Below are 25,174 nucleotides of genomic sequence, written 5' to 3' on the forward strand. Positions count from 1 at the left end.
AACTTTGTATCTCTACTAAGAACCGTATGTGTGTGGGCCGCTACCAGAGGTCCGACCTCCTGCCTCAACAACTAGAAGGATTTGGGCATCTAAAACAATGAGGCGCTAGTAAGGGCATCCGCTCGTGTGGCCATACATGCGGCACTTTCAGCTCTGTAAATACAGAAGGCTCCCAGCCGGTAGGGGTTACGCCCTACAAATGATCAAATAAATTTGATCAAACGGGTTTATGGGGAGACATAGTGTCGGTATGAACTAATCAGCACACGTTATTCATAGTTTTCACCATGAATACATTTGATTATAGTGGTTTGGATGAGGTGGGTTTTCCTCGCTACCACTTGGGTCGTTCTCTTCTCACTAGTAGTCCTAATGACCACATGGGAAGACAGGCCCTCTAAAGAATAAACACAAAGAGCCTATTGCTCAAGACACAAAAGACAATGGTTCAATTTTAGTGCACCAATTGAAGTGTTTGCTAAGCTATGAAGACAAGGCACACAAATAAAATTACAAAACCCTAGCTAAGGCCCTGCAACAAAATTGTTAGTAGTTTGGGTTGTTTCAAATGATAACCCCTTCCTGCAAACACACAAGTTAGGTAAATTTTAAGAAAAACCCAAAAAGACTTTGTGAAAAGGGGCCTTCAACAAAAACGTATTTGCCTCCAAAGTAAGCTGCACAAACCAGGTTAGCTAGATCTGCAAAGGTTAGCCAAAAATAAACCAGATCTGAAAACCCTAAGTACAAAATCCGAAAAGCCGAATCGAAAAACTTGAAAAAAATTTGCAAAAACAGAATGCACAGACGCTGTTATACCAGACACAGACGCGTCTGTCCGACACAGACGCGGTTCTGTGATTTGCAGACGTGATTTCAGAACACAGACGCCTCTATATTCTTCAGACGCGATCAGAGGGTTCACAGACGCGATTCGGGATCACAGACGCGACTTTCGGAAACCTGCAAAAATAGAAAATGACAGAAACACAGACGCGATAAAAGATGTCACAGACGCCTCTGAAATACAAAAACGCGATCCGAACACTCGCAGACGCGAAAAAAACCTAAAATGTCGTCGAAATCGTCCGATCTGCAACTTCAAAAATGCAAAATCTGCAACAAAATGTTAAATGCAAAGGGACAAGAGTCCCACCGGGCGTGCCAAAATGTATATGGTGAAAATGGATAGCAATAAACAACAATATTGAAAGACTAAAATGGATTCAACCACCAAACCCTAGCCTAACAATGAACAAAGATCCACCATAACATATGAAGATAACCTAAGACAATGCAAAATAACTCAATAACTCACAAAGATTATACCATCACATGTCCACTAGGGTTTTTGATCTCCATTCTTCCTATCTCCATTGATCTTGTTTGATATGCTTGCTCTCAGATTTTTGTATGCACAAGAGCTCAACAAAGAACGGAATGTGGTTGCAAGTAGGATCGTAGTGTAGCCAAGTCCTCCAAAATTAGTCATTAGGGTCTTTGGTAATGAAGAAAGCATCTCCTTAAATAGAAGACACAATAGAAAATGGAGGGTTAAGATTGAGAGGTGTAAAAAGAGAGGTCGGCTAGGATTAGAGGGTAGGTATAAGAAATACCAAAATAATGAAAGGGGTAGGTAGTGTAGGAAATAAGAGATGAATGACATGTGTCATGTGTAGAAAAGGTTAATGAATTAATTAAATAAATAAAGATTTATTTAATTAATAGAAGAAGTAGGGTAATTAAATAAATAAAATATTTATTTAATTTAGGAAAGGGATAATTTAAATAAATAAATGTATTTATTTAAATGAGAAATAAGGCTAGAAGAGGATAAATGAATTAATTAAATAAATAAAGATTTATTTAATTAATAGAAGAATTAAGCTAAAGTAATTAAATAAATAAAATATTTATTTAATTAGACATGACAATTTTAGGTGTCTACAATATGAATGAGAAAAAAAAAATCAAATGGCTTGGGCCCCACTCAAAAATACGAATATCAACATCACAAGTAAAACATTGCAGAGGAAGAAGGCTGCTTGGTGCACACCTCGTCTAGGGAGGTACAAGTTGAACTTTGACAAGGCAATTAAAGGCAATCCTGGTTCGGTTGGGATAAGATGCATAGTTCAAAATAAAAAAAAGGACATTGTGAGTGGTATATGTTCGATTCCGTTGGGAAATCCACCAATAATGAGGTTAAATTTTTGACTTAGGATAGGGGATTGCAACTGTGTTGATTAAAAAGGTTTGAATGCCATTGGCATAGAAGGAGACTCTCAAGTTATGATAAATGCAGTAAAAAAGGGGACACTTCAGAATTGGAAGCTGAAAGATAAGCTAGAAAACATTCTTAAAATTTAAACACAATAAATGACTACACAGTTACACATGTATATAGAAAGGCTAATAGAGTCACAAACCATATTGCAAACTTTAGGGTCACATCTAGTTCCAGAGAAATAATAGAAAACAATATTGAGAGATATTCAGATTTACATGCACTTATTGAATCTGAATGTCAGAGGAACGAATGTACAAATAGAACAAGTGTTAGGTAATTGACAAATTCTTTAGAATAAGATAAGGAATTAGATGATTGCAATATTATGATAAGAATGAAAAGTAGGAATTGGCAGAGATTTGTCATATCACATAGAGAAGGTTGCAATCTCTATGTTTGGTGGCTCGTGATCAGATTTACAAGCAATGTCTCACGCTTCATTCGTTGACATAGAAAGTTACACTGTGGTTCTTAGCCAACATGGGCCAACATGGGAGTTAGAGATGAGATCCATCCACAAAAAGGCCTGGGTAGTTACAATATGACTATATTTGGTAATTATGTAAGTTTGTTTGGAGATTCGTCTTTTGTTTCACAGTTGGAGAGAGCTAATGTTTGGCCGAGGGGATCATTACCTTGACCCGTCGGATGTACTGATTTTTTTAACTTTCAATATAAGGATCTACCCCTTTGGTAGAAACTTACCATATATATATATAAATAATTTTAAAAGTAGATTGAAATCTAAATAAACTAAAAAATAATTAAAAACAATACTTAAACAATAAAACACTAAATTAAGTACAAAACAAGATAGACAAACACATTTCTTATTAATTTTTATATAATCGCATAACCTAATTTACTCGTTTAAATTAATAAAAAATATATTTAACAGTAAAACATTAAATTAAATACAAAACAAAATGGAAAATCTACAAATTATTACAATTTCTTATCCAAATTACATTAAATTAAATACAAAACAAAATGGAAAATCTACAAATTATTACAATTTCTTATCCAAATTTCTACCTAATCTTCCTCCATGGGACCATAACCTAATTCACCCTTTTAACATTGAATAATCTAAACCACGAAGAAAAGATGGGAAAAAAATCGGCGCCAATTCGAAAAAAAGGGGTAGCAGGGCGGGAAAGAATCGGGCCCAAGCATCCAAACAGTCATAATGCCAACGACTCATCTCACCCAAACCCACTCTGGCTAGGTATACCCTTTTTCTTTAATGCTCTCATTTGAACACTGTAATAGCGGGAAAACCCAAGAGCGGGACTTTAGGACAATTCAACTAGTTATTTAAGCCTCACCCCTCCTTGGCTTCTTCGTCAAGCCTCGACAGAGAAAAATTCAACATCCAATTGAATGCTCATCTCAGAGGCTCCCTTTCCTATTTAAAGCCTCGATACCCATTTACTATTTTCATTTAAATTTGAATACTCTTTCGGTCTTTTTGTAGTGTCTTTGTGAAGCTGTAACAATGTATGTCATCAAGAGAGATGGGAGGCGCGAGGCTGTGCATTTTGACAAGATTACCGCAAGATTGAAGAAGCTGAGCTATGGGTTGAATTCTGAGCACTGTGATCCAGTTCTAGTTTCGCAGAAGGTTTGCACTGGGGTCTACAAGGGTGTTACTACCAGTCAGCTGGATGAATTGGCTGCCGAGACTGCTGCTGCCTTGACTGCAAACCACCCTGACTATGCTCTTGTAAGTTGTAGGTTTTCCATTTGTACACTCGAAGATCAAGTGCTCTCAATTCGTGAATCCTATATTGATTTTTTGGTATTCGCTTGGCAATGGGTTGCAGCTGGCTGCCAGGATTGCTGTCTCAAATCTTCACAAGAATACCAAGAAATCGTTTTCTGAGACGTGAGTATTATATTACCACTAGCCCTAAATCAGAGAAATGCATGCCCATTTTGTATTGTATATGTATTGTAGTCATGCCATGCTAGAAGCTTTTAGTTGTATATACACACTATATACGTCCTCATTGCAGTATCCCGACCGTAAGGTTATTTTGTGCAATGTGTGTTTTGTAAACGCTTTTTGTAAGGTTTTCCCATGGCACAGTCCTCTATGCCATGTATGCATTGCATACTGTTATTATCTGGTTTTTCTGTCATATATGCATTGTGTATGTCATTATTGCAGGATTTGTCTCTACCCTACATATGTCCTTGTTGTAGTGGTCATTTATACATTATACATATATATTGGGTGCATCCTTGCAGCGCTTTGTAAAATGTTTGTTATCCTGAATTTGACATTTTGGTGTCTGGATCTATTTGTGATGCAGAGTCAAGGACATGTACGCCCATGTAGACATGAGATCTGGTCAGATGGCACCTCTGATAGCGGATGATGTTTACAATATCATCATGAAGGTACCGTTCAAAGTTTCCTTGCATACTCTGTAAATTCTGTAGTTGGTGAAACTTTTGCTAGAAATGTCGTGAAATTTCATTGGGGCTTTAAAGAACGTGGTTCATAAGTGGAAATCCTTAAAGCTATTAATCAGCATAATTTTGGCAATCTTATTTTTGTTTTCGCATACTCTGAAAAGAATAACCGCAGTACTGTCTACATTCTGTTTTAAACTTTTTAGTTTTCTTGTGAAAACTCCATTTAGTTAAATTAATGTTTTAGATCAAACTTTGTAGTTCATTATTGGGACAAAAGAGGTGGTGATCATGGAGTGTGATCGCAAAATCAGAGAAGTTAAATGTAAATGGTTTTGATCAGAGGCCTGTTAAACCGATGCTGATGATATTACGCCTTCATAGATCATGCCTTTTTAAAAATTTTTTATCTTTGGTTTTCTGTGCATTCTCATTTATGACTCAAATACTGGTTATGACTTGTGCAATTTTGTGCTTCCAGAATGCTGTTCGTTTAGACAGTGAAATAATATATGACAGAGACTTTGACTATGATTACTTTGGCTTTAAGACTTTGGAGAGATCATATCTTTTACGATTGAATGGGGTTGTTGTGGAAAGGCCTCAGCATATGTTGATGAGAGTATCTGTGGGAATTCACAAAGATGACATTGAATCTGCTATTAGAACTTACCATTTGATGTCACAGAGGTGGTTTACACATGCTTCTCCAACTCTCTTTAATGCTGGAACTCCAAGGCCCCAGGTATGTGTCTCCTGTACCTATCACACCTATGGTTTTGTTTGGTAGTCTTCCAAAAGTTAGACCAAATGTAGTCGCATATGTTCAGTCGAGCGTATGATTTTAGTGCATTTTTTGTTCAGAATTGGTATCTTGAAATGCTTCTAGCAGTAACGCATTATGACATCTTGTGAAATTGTTGTTGTAGGGTAGGGTTTACCTGAAGGTTGCATGCATCAAATGGCATAAGTCATTTTTGCTTGCAACCAAGATCTTTAGAACCTTGAATTGATGCTTGTCTGATATGACAATTAAATTTGGGATACATTTTTGCTTCACACATTTAATTTTGAGAAACATTCGAGACTTCGAAGGTTGAAATTGAAACGTTATGGTTTGATTTATACTGTTTTTAGGAGGTGGGTTCCTTTTCTGTTTTGTCCATCTGATACTATATATGTTTTGGCTTTTGGGCAGTTGAGTAGCTGCTTTCTTCTCTGCATGAAGGATGATAGCATTGAGGGTATCTACGACACCCTCAAAGAATGTGCTGTAATTAGCAAATCAGCTGGGGGAATTGGAGTTTCTGTTCATAACATTCGTGCAACAAATAGCTACATTAGGGGAACAAATGGCACATCAAACGGTATTGTCCCAATGCTTCGTGTGTTTAATGATACTGCTCGCTATGTGGACCAGGGTGGAGGCAAGAGAAAGGGTAATGCTTGTAATTCTTTTAGATTTAGTAGTGCCATTTTGTCAATCCACTCTTCTTGGATATGGTTAATATGAAACATATACTATTATGATCTTACTTTTAAGCTAACGATGCATTTATTCTTGTAAGGGGCAGCTGGTATGAAACATACCCTGTCATGTTTTGGTTTTCAAATGAAAGTGGGAAATCCGATTATAATGTTCCTGCAGGTGCCTTTGCTGTATACTTGGAGCCATGGCATGCTGATGTTTTTGACTTTCTTGATTTGAGAAAGAACCATGGGAAGGTAATTTTTCTTTTGTTGTGGTATTAAGTAATTGACATTAATTAGGAAAAACTTGCACCCTAGGTGTTTGATATTCTAGGGTCTCATTTAATTGATTTCTATTATCTTACAGGAAGAGAGCAGAGCTAGAGATTTGTTCTATGCGCTCTGGGTTCCAGATCTCTTTATGAAGAGGGTTCAGGACAATGCCACCTGGTCATTATTTTGTCCGAATGAATCTCCTGGCCTAGCAGATTGTTGGGGTGAAGAGTTTGAGAAACTGTACCTGACATACGAGCAGCAGGTAAAGCGTTTGTTTCCCTCTTTACGGTTTAATTGTTTGGTTTAATCTGCCACTAGCAGTGCATTTTGGCTCAAAAAAGCTTGCACCTTTGAATCAGGGAAAAGCAAAGAAGGTTGTGCAGGCCCACAAGCTTTGGTTTGCAATACTGGAAGCTCAGATAGAAACGGGAAACCCTTATCTTTTATTCAAGGTAGCTAAATACTTATTTGAGGAATTTAACTATCTCTTAAATTGTATTTTCATTGTTTGTTTGAACTTTGAAGCATTAATCCTATTTTGGATTTTAGGATCATTGCAATAGAAAGAGTAATCAACAGAATCTTGGAACAATTAAGTCCTCGAATCTTTGCACTGAAATTATCGAGTACACTAGCCCAACAGAAACTGCAGTTTGTAATTTGGCATCGCTTGCTCTCCCGAGGTTTGTAAGAGAAAAGGTGAGTTGAATGATAACAGATTCTTCTCACTGTATTGAATATTTTTCCATAGGACTGCTAACTGATTTGGGAGCTACTTCTTGCAGGGAGTTCCAGCTGAATCTCATCCATCCAAGCTTGTTGGTAGCAGGGGTTCTTATAACCGTTACTTTGATTTTGATAAGCTAGGAGAGGTCAGCTTCTGATTTCCATTTTGTAATATATTAGTATTTTTGGCTGGACGATAGTGTTGAACTTGTCTCTGCGGTTTTGGCTAATGTGTCGTTAATCTTTACAACACTGTAACAGGTCACAGCCATAGTTACTGCAAACCTAAACAAAATCATCGATGTGAATTACTACCCTGTGGAAACTGCGAAACGATCTAACATGCGACACAGGCCAATAGGCATCGGAGTCCAGGGTCTTGCTGATACATTTATTTTGCTTGGCATGCCATTTGATTCTCAAGAAGTGGGTGGTTAAACAACAATGAATTGGTTATTTCATGATTTAGGTTTCTCTTCATTAATATGCTAATTCTAACTCTTACAATCTGGATATTTTAGGCCCAAAAGTTGAACTCTGAGATCTTTGAGACAATCTATTATTATGCACTCAAAGCATCCAGCGAACTTGCTGCTAAGGATGGCACCTATGAAACTTATGCTGGAAGTCCCGTGAGCAAGGTATTTTAGAGTACTTTTTTTTAAAAAATGATGCCCCTTTTGAGCTTGGGAAGGCTGTTTAAGCTTGGTTATCTATGGTCTTAGTTAAGACCACATTAATTAATATATGCTGTGTTATAGCGTATACCTCAGTGAGAAGTATTGCTTTATAATTATACATTTAATATGGGGTGTTATAGGGTATACTGAAATGAGAGTAATTTTGTTATAATCTTATGAAACGTATGCAAGGTTTTTTAATGAGATGCATCGCATTGTATCTGTACCATGCAATGCTACAGGGTATACTTCAACCAGATATGTGGGGAGTTAAACCTTCAGATAGATGGGATTGGGCTGCCTTGAGGGAAATGATTGCAAGGAATGGAGTGAGAAATTCCCTTCTACTCGCTCCTATGCCAACAGCCTCAACCAGTCAAATTCTTGGGAATAATGAATGTTTTGAGCCATACACATCTAATATCTATAGCAGGAGAGTATTAAGGTGAGCCCCTTTCGCCTTTGAGTGCGGTACTTGTATTGTATTTACCAAGGAGTTATTAAGTGTATAATCTGTTTATCGAATTGCCAGTGGCGAGTTTGTAGTGGTGAATAAGCATCTTCTCCATGACTTAACTGATACCGGGATCTGGAATCCTGATTTAAAGAATAAGATCATTTATCACAATGGCTCTGTTCAAAATGCTAGCGAGATCTCTGATGATCTCAAGGCTATTTACAGGTGAATCTCTTAACTCATTTGCAAGTTCTTTTAGTTATGCCATAGTTTAGAAGAGTCTCTGAGGTGTTATATGTTGGGTCATAATTAAACAGGACTGTCTGGGAAATCAAGCAGCGTACAATTGTTGACATGGCAGCTGATCGGGGCTGTTACATAGATCAGAGCCAAAGTCTGAATATTCACATGGATCAACCCAATTTTGGGAAGCTAACTTCACTGCATTTTTACACTTGGTCAAAGGTAAAAACTCTCAAATTTGCATGATCTAATTTAACGGTATCAAAACCAGGAATGCATATAAAATGGCTTATTGCCCTGAGTCACTTATAAGCAATTATATCAAATTTCAATTATTTTGTCACACGGCTACATTAAAGCCTTTGTGGGTATTCTTATTAAATCTGTAAAGTGAGGCCAAATATAGATTTATGTCAAAACCAAGACAAGGTTGCCAATTTTATGAACTGCTAATCCAATCTGTAACTTCCTTATAAGCTTCCCTGTTTATTTGCTCCATGTATTTTTGTTTTTGTCGAATTTACATTCACTGCATTCTACTTGTTTTGCATTTGCTTGATACACAAGGGGGTAATTGCCAGTAAGTTTTTGTGTATTTATTAATACATTGGAAGGCACTCAGGATCAACTCAATCAATAATGGAGATCTTGTTGAAATTGCACATTTTAGGTAGTCGAATATTCAGTATAATATCTAGGCTAAGAATCATTTCAAGGTAGTATCTTAATTGACAAGCTGGTGTTGCTGCTGATCAGGGCCTAAAGACTGGAATATATTATTTACGGTCTAGGGCTGCTGCAGATGCAATCAAGTTTACAGTGGACACTACCACTATAAAGGTACTCATCATTTCGTATTTCAATATCATATTTGTTATTGTGGGTGTTGGGTTTTTCGGTAATTGCAATGGTTTTCTTTTTTGTATAGGAAAAGCCCAAGTTGGCAGATGAAGATGTGGATGCAAAAATTGCACAAATGGTATGCTCTTTAGAGAACAAGGATGAATGCCTGGCTTGTGGGAGCTAAAGCACTAATGGAGCCCATTTCTATTCCGAAGTATTCAAGCACACAAGGCTTTGTTGAAGCAATTGGATGACGTAGTGTGCAAATCCTATTGCAAAGGCTCGTGACCTGAATGATAGGCGTGTTGTAAATTTAATTTCTATCGTGGTTGAAATTGCGATCTTCGAGATTGGATCTGAATCTTTTCATGAGATCCATAATAAGTCTTAATACCTATTGCCAAGCTGATCAGGTTATGTAAAATTGGTGCTCTGATAGTTTCTGCGGTGTAATTGCAATGGCTTATAATTAATTTGCATTAATATTTGCGTATATAATCTCATGAGTCGATTTTTATGTGTTTTTGTTTGTGGATAATCTCTTTGGATGGTGTTGAACATGTTTATTTTCCTCACAAGATGATTCTAAATGGAATATAAAATGATTTTTTAAAAGTAAGATCACTGCAAAATGAAACAAAACAAAAATAAACATCTGCTAAAGTCAACTATTTATTTTTGGTATGTCTCTTATTGGTATACATCCTAACTGTTTCGAACACAGTATCTTTTTCATGGAGCTTTAAAATTTAAAATATAGTTTTTTCACATGTTCATTGGGAATCTTTGGATAATTGAGAACATAAAGAAACAATTTAGAAAATGATTTTTTTTTTTTAAGGAATGTTATGATTTTAAAACATTGATAAACATCTATTTTTTATATATTAGATGTATTTTTATATTTCAGAGTTTATTACAACATTTCAAATATCAAAAGTTTATTAACTTTTTAACATTAAATTCATAAAAATGATAAAAAGATAATTAAAAATAATATTTAATATTTTGCTCACCAATAATCTCAAAAAGTGTGTTTCAAGTTTTTATTGTGTTGAAAAATGGACATTTAATTGTTTGAACTATCTTACATCTCAATTTGTCACCCATAGGTTTGAAATATAAGATTTTCAAGCTGGAATTTGAGCAATAATCTTAATTTTATTACTTCTAAACATGAGCATTCAATTTTTTTTTGTCTTTTCTTAGAACTTGCCTTTCTATTTTTGATTCGACCTTGGATTTAAAGACTAAGTTCATAGGAATTAATGATTTAACAAATGACAAATTCTTTCACTTGTTGCTTAAGCAAAAATAATTACAATGACTTCATTGCCAAGTCGCTAGGGTTTTTGTTCGTTTGAATTTTGTCATAACTTGTGATAGTTTGCTCTACACTTATACCTATTTCATAATAGTTAGATCTAAATTTGTACACAAAAAATGGGAAAGAAGAGTTGTGCTATATAAGGGCTTGCTTAAGGCAAACCTCACATTAGTGTTTCCACCTCCACAACAACTAACAATGATGTAAAAGAGAGCTTATCCCTAGTAGGACAAAGGTCGAACAATAATGGAAATTCTTGAATTGATATTATATTACCTCAAATATGAAACCCTTGGCAAGGAGTCTGACATAAGGCTTGATGTTGCTACGAGATGTTAATGCATGCTTTCATCATGTAGAAATTTATAGATCTATAAATTTATAAATTTACATACATATAACTGTGCAAGAGAGGGGTTTTATAGTATTCCCCATGTGTGGAGTCATTCTAGGGTGTTGGATAATCCATAACTCCATTGCTAATCAAATTAGGACAAAAGTTGTCATGACAACTTTTTGCAACTTTGCACTTTTTGCTCTTCTAATCTATGAAACCTATTCTAAGTCATCACTCATGAATTTTAAAGCATTCTTAAGACTAATTTAACCCTCCCTAATGCCTATACCAAGTTTTGACACTTTTGACCATTAAGAAGGTCAACTGCCTACTCAAACCACTACCTAGGTACAAAATGCAAACCTAAAAAGAACTAACTCAACCTAGGCCTACATTTTACTCATCACACTCACTCTTGGACCCACATGGAGTCTTTATTCACCACTTGACTTGGCTAGGGTCAGTACAAGCCAAAATTGAGAAAACTAATAGAAAGATAGCAAAGATAGATAGTACAGTTATTTTTTTACGATATATATAAAATTTAATAAATGTTACTTTAAAATTATTTATTTATTACCTATTTATTTAATATTTTGATGTATGTTAAAAATAAATGTTGGCTACTCCTTTCTACCAATAGTAAATTAGAGACCTCTCAATATAATTAAGCAGGTCTAAACCAAATAATATCATAGTTTAAAACGCCATTTTTATTCTCTTACATGACGGTGTTCTTCAAATAGCCATATGCAGATTGTGTTTCCACGTTACGAAAAAAGAAGTGAAATTACAGTTCTTCAACTTACAAAACGGGAGCACACGTTATTACAATTATGACAGCGTTCGGTTAGCTACAGACGAAATTCATCTCATTCCATTTTGGATAATATGAAAGTGAAAATTATCTACTACCAACCAGAACTACATAGGGCACACTAATAATTACGCAGAAGGAAGATCAGCTATGACAGTAGACAGAGATGCCACCGACTCATCTAACTGAAACCTAACCTGGCCACACCTTATATTCTTTGATGCCTCCTTAGCTTCTTCCTCAAGCCTCACCATTGAGAAAGATTCAACTCCAATTGAATTCTCCTATTTAAAACTTCAATACCCATTTGTTCATTTTGTTCAAAAAGTCAATGCCCAACTGAATGCCCAACTGAATGCCCATCACAGAGGCTCCATTTGCTATCTAAAACCTCAATACCCAAATGCTATTTCTGTTTAAAATTTGAAAGTCATATAAAAGAGTGACTCCCTGATACATGTCGTTTAGAATCTTTTGCATGTACATCCCCGTATTGAAAACCATTTATGGTTTTTTCTTTACCTCGGAAAATATATTGGAGCTTGGAGTAGGAGATAAGTGTTTTTCCCGATACTGTAACAATGCATGTTATCAAGAGAGATGGGAGGCGAGAGGCTTTGCATTTTGATAAGATTACTGCCAGATTGAAGAAGCTGAGCTATGGTTTGAATTCTGAGCACTGTGATCCAGTGCTTGTTGCAGAGAAAATTTGCACAGGGGTTTACAAGGGGGTTACTACTAGTCAGCTGGATGAATTGGCTGCTGAGACTGCTGCTGCCATGACTGCAAACCACCCTGACTATGCTCTTGTAAGTTATGGATCGCCCATTTATACCTTGGAAGATATGTTCACTAAATTCATGAATCCCAAAATGGTCTTACTGATTTTTCTGGCATTCGTTTGGAGATGGGTTGCAGTTGGCTGCCAGGATTGCCATCTCAAAACTTCACAAGAACACCAAGAAATCGTTTTCTGAGACGTGAGTATTGCATTATGTAACTAGGCTTAAATCAGAGAAATGCATGTTCATTTTGTGGTATACATGGCTTATTGGAAGCTTTTAACTGTATATACACATTATATACGTCCTCATTGCAATATCATAGTCATCTAATTAGAAGTAGTCATCTACTTGAGGCATGAGTGATTCATTGTTGTACTCAGCCTCGTCAACTTTGATTAGGATTTGTTAGATGTTATATATATGTGTATAAAATTGTTAATTGTTTTCAAATATATATTAGTACAAAGACCAGATTAATAATAAGTCTTATTGAGTCACAATTTAGAAATTTATTTATTTATAAAACACAGTCATATGAAAAGCAAGAATCACAATTTATAATTCTATATTAGATATCTTATTAAAACTTCTATTTGAATTTTCACATTGAATACTCAATACTTTAACCAATTAAATCAAACTTTTTATATATATATATATATATATATTCTCTTGCATTAGGTGCATCTTACAGCAATTTGTAAAATGTTTCTTATGACCAATTTGACATTTTGATGCCTAAATTTATTTGTTGCAGAATCAAGGACATGTATACCCACAGAGACATGAGATCTGGTAAGGCGGCCCCTCTCATAGCGGATGATGTTTACAATCTCATTGTCAAGGTGCCGTTCATAATTTCCTTGTATACTCTCTAAATTCTGTGGTTGAGGAAACTTTTAACTTTTGTTAGAAATATGATGAGATTTCCCTAGGGTTTCGAATGGTGCACTTCTTAAGTGGAAATATCTGAAGATGTTAATATATTTTTGTATTTTATTTTTGTTTTACACAGATTTTTAAAAGAATAAACATGAGATTTTCAGTCTGTTTTAAACTGGTGAAGACTCTGCATTTGATTGATGTTTTGGATCATAGTTTGAAGATTTGATTCAACTATCCAGTCTAAAATTTTGACTCGGATTTGAGATTCAGCAAAAAATTCAGCATAGATTACAAAAAGAAAATTTCATAATTACACAAAAAAAATTCATGCATTTAAAGAACAGAAAAATTTGATTTGACTATCTATGTATTATAATATTACATATTCTATGATTTTTAAACTCACAAAATTTAAAATTTCATAGTTTCAAAGTTGAATAAACACTATAATACAACAAAATTATAAATAATGAATGTGTAACAGCATTATAACTGTTTACTCATCATGTAAAAAAAATAAAAAATATCGTCATCTTCAACTTTCTCTTTCTATTGTAACATAATTCAAACCTTGAACCATATGATAAGTCAGTATCAAAATGATAGATTGTTTCTTCAAAAGTGTCTTTTGCTTTCTATCATTGCATCCAATTTTACTTCTGTTTGATAATTTCATCAACTTTGAATGCTTAATATATTGATGCTTCACTGGGTGAAATGGGTGAATAAGAAAAGAAAAGAAAATAAAAAAAAAAAAATAAAAAAAAAAATAAAAAAATAAAAAAGCACGACTGTTATGTACAAGCACCAAACAGAAGAGTCTGAGCTCAAGACTCGGGAGTACTCCCCAAGATTCAGCCAGACTCGACACAAGAGTTTGGTCAACTTTCAACTTGGCTCTCCTAACTCAGAGACTCAAGAGTTTGCAGAGTTGTGCAGAGTACTCAGAGAGTCGTCAAACTATGTTTCGGATCATATTCTATGGTTCACTATTGGGATAAAAGAGAGGAGATCATGGAATGCATTGATGTAAATTGTCAGAGGCATGTTAAACTGATGCATACTTTTTTTAAACGTTTGGTCTTATGTGCTGTCTCATCTGTAATTCAAATTCTGATTATGACATATATAATCTTGTGTCTCCAGAACGCTGTTCGTCTAGACAATGAAATAGTGTATGACAGAGATTTTGACTATGATTACTTTGGCTTCAAGACTTTGGAGAGATCATATCTTTTAAAATTGAATGGAGTTGTTGTGGAAAGGCCTCAAGATATGTTGATGAGAGTATCTGTGGGAATTCACAAAGATACATTGAATCTGCTATTAGGACTTACCATTTGATGTCACAGAGGTGGTTTACACATGCTTCTCCAACTCTCTTTAATGCTGGAACTCCAAGGCCCCAGGTATGTGCCTCCTGTACCCATCACACCTATGGTTTTGTTTGGATTATCTTTCAAAGTTAAGGCCAAACGCAATCACGTATGTTAAATCGAGTTAACGATTTTGGTGCATTTTCTATTCTGAGTCGGTATCTTGAAATGCTTCTAGCAGTAGGTTATTGTGACATCTTCTGAAGCTGTTGTTATGAAGCAAGGTTTACCTGAAGGTTGTATGCATCAAGCGAAATGAGTTAAATTTTGCTTGCAACTAAGATCTTCTGAATTGATGCTTGTTTGATATGACAATTAAATTCGGGAAGCATTTTTGCTTAACATAACTAATTTTGGGAAACATTCTAGATTTTCAAGGTTGAACTTGAAGCATTATGGTTTGACTTATATTGTTAAAAGGGACGAGTCCCTTCGCTTTTTTGCCCTTTTATTACCCTATAGTGATTCACTTCATATTTTGTCTTTGGGCAGTTGAGTAGCTGCTTCCTTCTCTGCATGAAGGAAGATAGCATTGAGGGTATCTATGACACCCTTAAGGAATGTGCTGTAATTAGCAAATCAGCTGGGGAAATTGGAGTTTCTGTTCATAATACTGCTACAACAGGGGAACGAATGGCATATCAAGTGGTATTGTTCCAATGCTGCGTGTGTTTAATGATACTGCTCGCTATGTAGACCTGGGTGGAGGTAAGAGAAAGGGTAATGCTTGTAATTCTTTTCGACTTGCCAGTGGGTAATTTGTCAATGCATTCATTCTTGGAAGAGGCAGCCGATATGGAACATACCCTGTTATGTTTTGGTTTTCAAATTAAAGTAGCAAGCTGCTCTTTCTGATCACAATGTTCCTGCAGGTGCCTTTGTTGTATACTTGGAGCCATGGCATGCTGACGTTTTTGACTTTCTTGATTTGAGAAAGAACCATGGGAAGGTAATTTTAGTTTTGTTGTGGAATTAAGTGTTTGACAGTAATTAGAAAAGACTTGTTAACAATGTTGTTTGACATTTTAGGATCTCCCGTAATAGATTTGGATGATCTTACAGGAAGAGAACAGAGCTAGAGATTTGTTCTTTGCGCTCTGGGTTCCAGATCTCTTTATGAAGAGGATCCAGGACAATGCCAGCTGGTCGTTATTTTGTCCGAATGAATCTCCTGGACTAGCAGATTGTTGGAGCGTAGAGTTTAATAAACTGTACCTGACATATGAGCAGCAGGTAAAGCCTTTGCCTCCCTCTATTCCATTTATTTGTTTGGTTTAATATTTTCTTAGCATGCAGTGTGGCTCAAAGATTGCACAATTGAATCAGGGAAAGGCAAAGAAGGTTGTGCAAGCCCATAAGCTCTGGTTTGCAATTCTGGAAGCTCAGATAGAAACAGGAACCCTTACCTTTTGTTCAAGGTAACTTAATAAAATTGTATATTCATTGTTTTTTTGAAGCATTAATCCTATGTTGGGCTACAGGATCACTACAATAGAAAGAGCAATCAACAGAATCTTGGAACAATTAAATCCTCAAATCTTTGCACTGAGATTATCGAGTACACTAGCCCAACAGAAACTGCAGTCTGTAATTTGGCATCTCTTGCTCTCCCAAGGTTTGTAAGGGAAAAGGTGAGTTGAATGATAGTAGAATCTTCTTACTGTATCAGATGTTTCGCAATGGGACTTATAACTGATTTGTGAGCTATTTCTTGCAGGGAGTTCCAGCTGAATCTCATCCATCTAAGCTTGTTGGCAGCAAGGGTTCTTATAACCGTTACTTTGATTTTGATAAGCTGGGAGAGGTCAGTTTCTGATTTCCATTTTGTAAAATATTAGTTTTTCTTTGCTGGATGATTGTGTTGAACTTGTCTCTGCAGTTCTAGATAATGTATCTTCAATCTTTACAATATTGTAACAGGTCACAGCCATAGTTACTGCAAATCTAAACAAAATTATCAATGTGAATTACTATCCTATGGAAACTGCCAGACAATCTAACATGCGACACAGGCCAATAGGCATTGGAGTTCAGGGTCTTGCTGATACATTTATCTTGCTTGGCATGCCATTTGATTCTCAAGAAGTGGGTGTTCCAACAACAATGAATTGGTTCTTTCACGATTCTGTCTTCTCTTCATTGATATGTTAATTCATATCATCTTACAATCTGGATGTTGTAGGCCAAAAAGTTGAACTCTGAGATCTTTGAAACAATCTATTATCATGCATTGAAGGAATCTACCGAGCTTGCTGCTAAGGAGGGTCCCTATGAAACCTATGCTGGAAGTCCTGTGAGCAAGGCATGCTAGAACAAAACTTGGTTTTACTTCTTGTCCGTGTGAGCTTTGAAAGCTGTTTAATCTTGGAGTCTTAGCTAAGACAATGTTAATTATCATATGGAGTTTTAATAGGGTACACTTATATGAGATTTATTATGTTATAACAATCTTATGAAATGTATAAAATGTTTTTCAATGAGATGGATCCCATTATATTTGTCCTATTCAATAATACAGGGTATACTTCAGCCAGATATGTGGGGAGTTAAACCTTCAGATAGATGGGATTGGGGTGCCGTAAGGGAAATGATTGCAAGGAATGGAGTTAGAAATTCTCTTCTAGTTGCTCCTATGCCAACAGCTTCAACCAGCCAAATTATTGGGAATAATGAATGCTTTGAGCCTTACACATCTAATATCTATAGTAGAAGAGTGTTAAGGTGAGTCCCTTTAACTTTCAGTACAGTACTTGTGTTGTATTTCCATAGAATTTATTTAAGTGCAAGCTGTTTATTAAATTGACAGTGGTGAGTTTCTAGTGGTGAATAAGCATCTTCTCCATGACTTAACTGATGCTGGGATCTGGACTCCTGGTTTAAAGAATAAGATCATTTATCACAATGGCTCTGTTCAAAATATTAGCAAGATCTCTAATGATCTCAAAGCTATTTACAGGTGAATCTTTAACCCATTGGCAAGATCTTTTAGTTATGGCATTCTTTTGGGTTGTCTCTGAGGTGGTATTTATTGGGTTATAATTAAATAGGACTGTCTGGGAAATCAAGCAGCGTGCAATTGTTGATATGGCAGCTGATCGAGGCTGCTACATAGATCAGAGCCAAAGCCTGAATATTCACATGGATCAACCCAATTTTGGGAAGTTAACATCGCTGCATTTTTACACTTGGTCAAAGGTAAAATACTCTCAACTTTGTAGCATTTAAGTTAACCAAATAAATACCAGGAGTATGTATAAAATGGGTTCTTATCTGTGCTCCATGGGGACGCGTTCCCTGCTCCTAGGGGCCTGTTTTCTGTAGGAGACGTCCTGTCTCCCACACCTTCCCTTTTTGTAGTTATGAGGAAAAGTAAAGGGTTACAATTATAAAAAGAACACACAGTTTTTATAACCTTGGAGAGATTTATGAGACCTTTGATAGCATGCTTGGACAGATAAAGCAAGCAATTCATAGCAGGGAATCTACTTTGGGATTTTATGAGAATCATAGGCCCACTGTGATGTGACAGTAGAACATTATGATACACCCCGCTATGCTCTTAATCCCAAATAGTATGCATCGTGACTTGGGAGAGTGCCTCTATTTCGTGATGAAGAGGTGAAAGAAGGCTTCATGAACATTAGAACATTATGATACACCCCACTACGCTTTTCATATGCGATCCTACTTGCAACCACATTTCCGTTCTTTGTTGAGCTCTTGTGCACACAAAATCTGAGAGCAAATATATCAAGCAAGATCAATGGAGATAGGAAGAATGGAGATTCAAACCCTATTGGACATGTGATGGTATAATCTTTGTGATTTCATTTGATTTGTATTGTCTTAGGTAATCTTCATATGTTATGGTGGATCTTTGTTGTTGTTAGGCTAGGGTTTTGTGGTTGAATTCATTTAGTCTTCCAATATTGTTATTGTTGTTATCCATTTTCACCGTATACATTTTGGCACGCCCGGTGGGACTCTTGTCCTTTTTTGCATTTAACATCCTTGTTGCAGATATTGTATTTTGAAGTTGCAGATCTGACATTTTCGACGGCATTCTGGTATTCTTGCATCTGCGTACTTTCGGATCGCGTTTATGATTTTCTACCGCGTTTGCGACATCTTGGATTGCGTCTACATCCTCGACAATATTTTATTTTTGCAGATTCTGAAAACCGCGTCTGTGTTCTTTAGTCGCGTCTGTGGTGTTTTTAGGCGCGTTTGTGTCTAGAAGCCGCGTCTATGTTCTGAAACCGCGTCTGTGTTTCACAGAAGCGCGTCTGCGTCAGAGAGCCGCGTCTGTGTTTGGGGTAATCGCGTTTGTGTACACTTATTTGCATTTTGGATTTTTATTGATTCAAGTTTTTAGTCATTCGGTTTTAGTTTTTAGATCTGGTTTATTTTGAGCTAACAGTTACAGATCTAGCTAATGAAATTGGTGCAGCTTGCCTTGAAAGCAAAATCGTTTTGTTGAAGGCCCCTATTTTCACAAAGTCTTTTGGATCTAAAATTTACCTAACTTGTGTGCTTGCAGGAAGGGGTGATTATTTCAAACAATCCAAACTACTAATAACTCTTTGTTGCAGGTCCTTGGCAAGGGTTTTAGATTTTTATTGTGTGCCTTGTTTTCATAGACTAGCAAACACTTCAATTGGTGCACTAAAATTGAATCATTGTCTTTTGTGTCTTGAGCAATAGACTCTTTTTGTTTCATCTTTAGAGAGCCTGTCTCCCCGTGTGGTCATCAGGACTACTAGTGAGGAGAGAACGACCCAAGTGGTAGCAAAAGAAAAGCCATCTTCTTCCAAACCACTATAAATAACTGTATTCATGGTGAAAACTATGAATAACGTGTGCTGATTAGTTCATACCGACACTATGTCTCCCCATAAACCTGTTTGATCAAATTTATTTGATCATTTGTAGAGCATAACCCCTACCGGCTAGGAGCCTTATGTATTTACAGAGCTGAAAGTGCCGCATGTATGGCCACACGAGCGAATGCCCTTACTAGCACCTTTTTTTTTTAGAAGACCAAATCCTTCTAGTTGTTGGGGCAGGAGGTCGGACCTCTGGTAGTGGTCCACACACATACGGTTCTTAGTAGAGATACAAAGTTCACCACGGGGAGTTTTCGTGGGGACTGATGCTTGGCTGACCCAAGAAGTGAGTGCCGAGGGTGGAGCCAGTGAGGTCAAGCATCTAGGTATCCGCTCTGAATAGCGTAGCCTTGGGGGTAAAACCCCATGTGGGATCAACAATTATTGTCTTGGCCAGCCATAAGAATTGTGCTTGACTTATTTTAAACATTCAAACATTCAAGACCAAACAACAAAACATTGTGTCTTTTGTGTCTTCAAGTGTATGCAAAACATTTTTACATCGAACAACACACTTTTCTTTGAGTCATTTTGTCTAGACACTTGCAAACATTGAGTCCTTATCAACACTGTGTCCTCTTGTCACGAAAAACAGTCAAACATTCAGATTTGGTCACAAAATAACTTCACAGATTGGAAAAAATTGCACAAATTTTGCAGAAACACGTCTGTGTCTGATATAACCGCGTCTGTGTTGTATAGCCGTGTCTGTGAAGGGTAGCAACACATCTGTGTTCTTAGTATCAACATTGCATTTACAAAGTCTCAGAATCGCATTTGGGTTAAGCAGAACCACGTCTGTGTCAGGAAATCGCGTCTGTGCAGTATACAGGCGTGTCTGTGTTCAGTATTGAAAAACTTTTACAGTCCAGCAAACAAACACAGTCAGTTTCGGAATTCTTGAGCTTCCTAGGTTATTTCTCCAGGGTTTCATCTAGCATTCAACCTGTCTTTGGGTCTCACACAGTCCATCATTGTTTTACACCTTACATTACATTCACATTTGTCTAAACTTGAGTCAAAAGGTCACTTGCTTGTCCTCATATTACTTTGTCAACACACTACATACAACAACATTTTGCTAAGTGGTCCCTCATCAAGGTCTATCACCTTTGGGTCTCATTTGGTCTTACTTAGAGTCAAGGTCAACTTACCTCATCAAGAGAAACTATCCTCTCTTTGGAAGCCACACCTACTCTACTACATACATGCTTGGTCTTACACTTTGGACATTGCAAGTACACTTCAGATTCATTTACATTCCATCCAACTTTTGGTCTTCCATACTTTTTCCATTTTCATCTAGTCTCACACATCTTGGTCAAGACCTAGTTCATGGTTGAAACCCGTCTTCAAAAATCTAGGAGAGAAGCTAAAGAGGCTCAAGAGTCCGCAAACATGAGTTCCTATGAGTATGACAATGATATCTTTTTTAATTTTGATCATACTACATTACCTGACATGGATGCCTATAGAAACATTCCAAATGTTGAGAACATGGTGTAAAGCGGAAAATCGCGATCGAACCCTAGTTGCTCTCCCCTCTTCCAACTCCAAGGAGAGAGAAGGGAGATTCACTAGGGTTGATGGTTTTCACTTAGGGGAGAGACTTTACATTCAAAAGAGGGGTTGAAACCCACAAGATCCAATCCCATGCAATGCAAGATTGGATGCTAAATGTGTTTCAAGGGTTATGACAGCAAGGCTACCCTCTTTTGTAAAGAATGTGCATAGAAGAATTAAGCTAGGAATGCATAGAAAGTGAGAAAGATTCGCTTATAAACTGAGATAGGAATACAGTATGAAGCTGCGGACCTGGAATTAACAGTAAAATGTCGATACGGCGCTGTCCTGCAAATTTGAGCAAAAGTTGTCGGGACGATGGCGCCCGAGCGCCACGGTCCTCCGAAAAATCCGCGAAACGAAGGGGGATCTGTTCGTCTCTGCACAAGGATTCCAGATCTTCAATTTCAGCCGCGTACCTGCAACCTACACACAGAAAAGCGAAGACGATTGGGGGGTTAGGGATTAGGGGTTTGCCTTTAGGTCAAACCCCGGTTTTGGAATTAACCAAGAAATGAGCAATGCTGTAAATGTAAATGTCTGTAATGTAAAACAAGTACTAATACCTTGTTGTAAGGATGTTTGTATCCTTATGTGCGAAGGTATAGATGTTGTATGTTGTATGTTGTATGTTGTAGTAGTATGTAGTAAGTGATCTCCTCTTCAATGGTTGAATCCTTGTCTTGAATGCAACACTTAGCCTTGAATGGAGACTTGAAATGATCAATTGCTTGAAGTAATGCTTGAATGCTTGAATGCTTGAGTATAATTTCCACGCCTTTTCCATCATATCGAATGAAAGAGGAAAATGTAGTTTATATACTTGTCAATTAGGGCTGATAGACTGATTTTCCCGACCTTAGGCCGACCAGGAAAGTTAATTTTCCAATTTGCAAACAAAAAGACCCGAAGTCCGAAAGAGATCGGGCCCAAAATAGGACCCAGGGACCAGGGCGCCGGGCGCCATGGTCCTGGGGGACCAGGGCGCTGGGCGCTCTGGTCCCACCTCCCGGGACAGCAGGGTGCAAAGGAGGTTCAGGCCAGGGTGCAAGAAAATGCAGTTTTTGGTGTCATAATCAGGTTTCGGGGTCTCCATTCAGGTTGCGTGTTGCGTCGCCATCGTGAAGACCGAAATGCAGTCGAAATTGCAAGTGTCGCAATTTTAGGACGCTACACATGGACACTACAAACAACAATGATACACACAATTACAATATGGACAACTTCTCCATACATTCGGTAGATGTGGAAGAATCCATTATGGATCCCCGTTTCAATCGATTGATTGAGGAAATAATGAGGAGGGATAGACAATACTTCATACAAATGATGGCACAAAGTGGAGCCAAGATACCTCATGATTTTGACATGTCTCAAATAATAAAAAATAGACCTTTGCAACAAACTCACTCCACCATGGATCAAAGGAGACCTAATAGTGGAGGCAATAGAGGACCACATATGGTGCCGGAATCACCATCATCTTTGTTTCAAAAATCAGAGGTCCCATACACACATGGCCAAGCATATGATACTCACCTTCGCAGACCATTATGGAAGTCTTATGCAAAAAAAAATGCTCAATCACATACCAATGCTAAGGATCAACCACCAAAGCAATTGGATATTCAAAGGCATGCTCAAAATTTGGACACAAGGAAACCCCGCGTCAAATTTGGGGACAACACATTAAAACATGACATGCCTGTAGAGTATGGTATACATGGACAAAGCAGATATTTCGTTCCTCAACATGAATCTATACCAGGTGGTCCATATACGCAGCATCATTACAAACCTCCTCCATATGAACATGTGTATGATCAATATCATCCATATATGCAACATGCTCCTCCTCCAATTGGTGCCTCAAGCATGGGGTATGGTCCAAGAAGTCGATCTCCACCTAAGAGCAATTTGGAACAACAAATCAGGGACTTACAAAAGAAAATGGAGGACATAAATCCACCGAAGCCAACATACACAATGAGAGACATATGTCCTTATCCATTTGACAAGAGCATTCCAATGCCTCCTTTTCCTACACATTTTGTGACACCTAAGTTTGATAAATATAGAGAAAGGGGATCTTAAGGCACACATACGACAGTTTTTCACAGCTTGCATTGAGGTAGCTTCAGAAGAGACATATTTGATGAGATTATTCCCACAGAGCTTAGGTGATCAAGCTATGGAATGGTTCTCCCAACTTCCACCTGGAATTAAGTCATGGGGTGACTTAGCAAAGGCATTTATCCAACATTTCTCGTACAACATAGAGACAGACATATCAGTCACTACCTTGTGCAACACCAAGCAAAAAGAGGGAGAGTCTTTTGCATCATTTTTACAAAGATGGAGGAATCTAGCCAGCAGATGCTCTTGTGAAATCCCACAAAAACAAATGGTAGAAATGTTCACTCAGAATGTTAACAAAGACATTGGCTATGATCTAAGAAAAGCTTGTTTGTCCACCTTTAAGGACGTCATTGAAAAAGGCTTAGCGACAGAAAAGGTCCTAATTGAACAAGGAGTCATCAAAATATTCAAAGAAAACAAAGATGACTTTAAAGGAAAAGATAAGCCAAGATTTTGGAACAAAAACAAGAACGCAGTCAATGATGGTGTTGTTGATGCCAATACAGTGCGACCTAAATTCGTTTTTTCAGGATCAAGTTCTACAAACAATCAAGTGAATACTCAAACAACTTCTAGATCACGGAGGAAGTATACTCCATTGGGAGAACCACTTGAGTCAGTTTTCAAGAAGCTAGTGGCGAACAAGGTAATCACAATTCCAGATTTTCCTCCATATGAGCCAAAGGTTAAACCAAATTGGTGGAATGATGATGAATATTGTGAATTTCATAAGAGCAAGGGTCATAAGACAGGAAATTGCCATCGACTGAAGAACATCATACAAGATCTTATTGATAGAGGTGACATTGAGATTGAAGGACACTCATCCAATCAAGAACATGAGATGTTTAAGAAACCATTCCCAAAGCATGACAAGGGAAAAGCTAAAGCCACAGATGACCAAACCAACTATACCAGAGCATCTTATAACTATGATTCAACTATCAATCACATCTCAATGGACAATTATGTCTCTACCATTATCATCAAAGACAAAACCCCTGAGAATTCTACCCAGAGACCCAAGATTGTTTTGAAAGGCGCTGGATCTTCTTCTGAACCTACCTCTGAATGTCATGTTACAACCCGTTGAGGTAAATTCACTTTGCAAGGTGCTCCAGCTAAAAACACCGCTTCTTCATCAACCAAGCCTGAGTATGACCTTGTAGAACAGTTAGGAAAAACACCAACGCTTATTTCCATCCTTGAGCTTTTATGCATATCCCTTGCACATAAATCCGTTCTTGACAAAATCTCGAGAGAAACTGCTGTCCCTACTGATCTGAACGTGGACCAGTTTCAAGCCATGGTGGGATACCTTTCCATTCCACACTCTCTTACATTCACAGAAGCTGATGACGCCTCTGTAAGTCAGCCACATAATGCACCATTACACATTGAAGCCTTCGTACACAAGCATCGAATAAAACGAGTCCTGATAGATGGAGGAGCAGGTCTAAACATTTGTACATTAAGCACTATTAAACAATTGGGATATTCCGACAAAGCTGTGAATTCTACAAACAAAATCACCATCAAAGCATATTATGATGAAGAGCGTTCATCCAAAGGCACAGTCACCTTACCTCTCAGAGTTGGGCCAGTTACGAAGGACGTGGTTTGTCAAGTCCTAGATCTCGATCTCACATACAA

General features: G+C 37.2%; 1 protein-coding gene and 1 pseudogene across 1 annotated transcript; both read left to right on the top strand.

The window, feature by feature from the left end:
• Positions 1-3,587: 3,587 nt before the first annotated feature.
• On the top strand, positions 3,588-9,904 carry LOC131057395 (ribonucleoside-diphosphate reductase large subunit). The gene is made up of 17 exons (XM_057991566.2): positions 3,588-4,016; positions 4,117-4,178; positions 4,609-4,696; positions 5,193-5,456; positions 5,910-6,150; positions 6,360-6,436; positions 6,549-6,719; positions 6,817-6,909; positions 7,007-7,156; positions 7,243-7,329; positions 7,445-7,609; positions 7,705-7,824; positions 8,106-8,308; positions 8,396-8,545; positions 8,638-8,785; positions 9,320-9,403; positions 9,492-9,904. The coding sequence occupies exons 1-17, from the start codon at positions 3,789-3,791 to the stop codon at positions 9,588-9,590; spliced, it is 2,430 nt and encodes an 809-aa protein (XP_057847549.2). The 5' UTR covers positions 3,588-3,788; the 3' UTR covers positions 9,591-9,904.
• A 1,968-nt stretch (positions 9,905-11,872) lies between these two features.
• On the top strand, positions 11,873-18,459 carry LOC131057331 (ribonucleoside-diphosphate reductase large subunit-like; annotated as a pseudogene).
• Positions 18,460-25,174: the final 6,715 nt, after the last annotated feature.

The sequence above is a fragment of the Cryptomeria japonica genome, chromosome 5, assembly GCF_030272615.1.
Source record: "Cryptomeria japonica chromosome 5, Sugi_1.0, whole genome shotgun sequence".
Classification (NCBI taxonomy): Eukaryota; Viridiplantae; Streptophyta; class Pinopsida; order Cupressales; family Cupressaceae; genus Cryptomeria; species Cryptomeria japonica.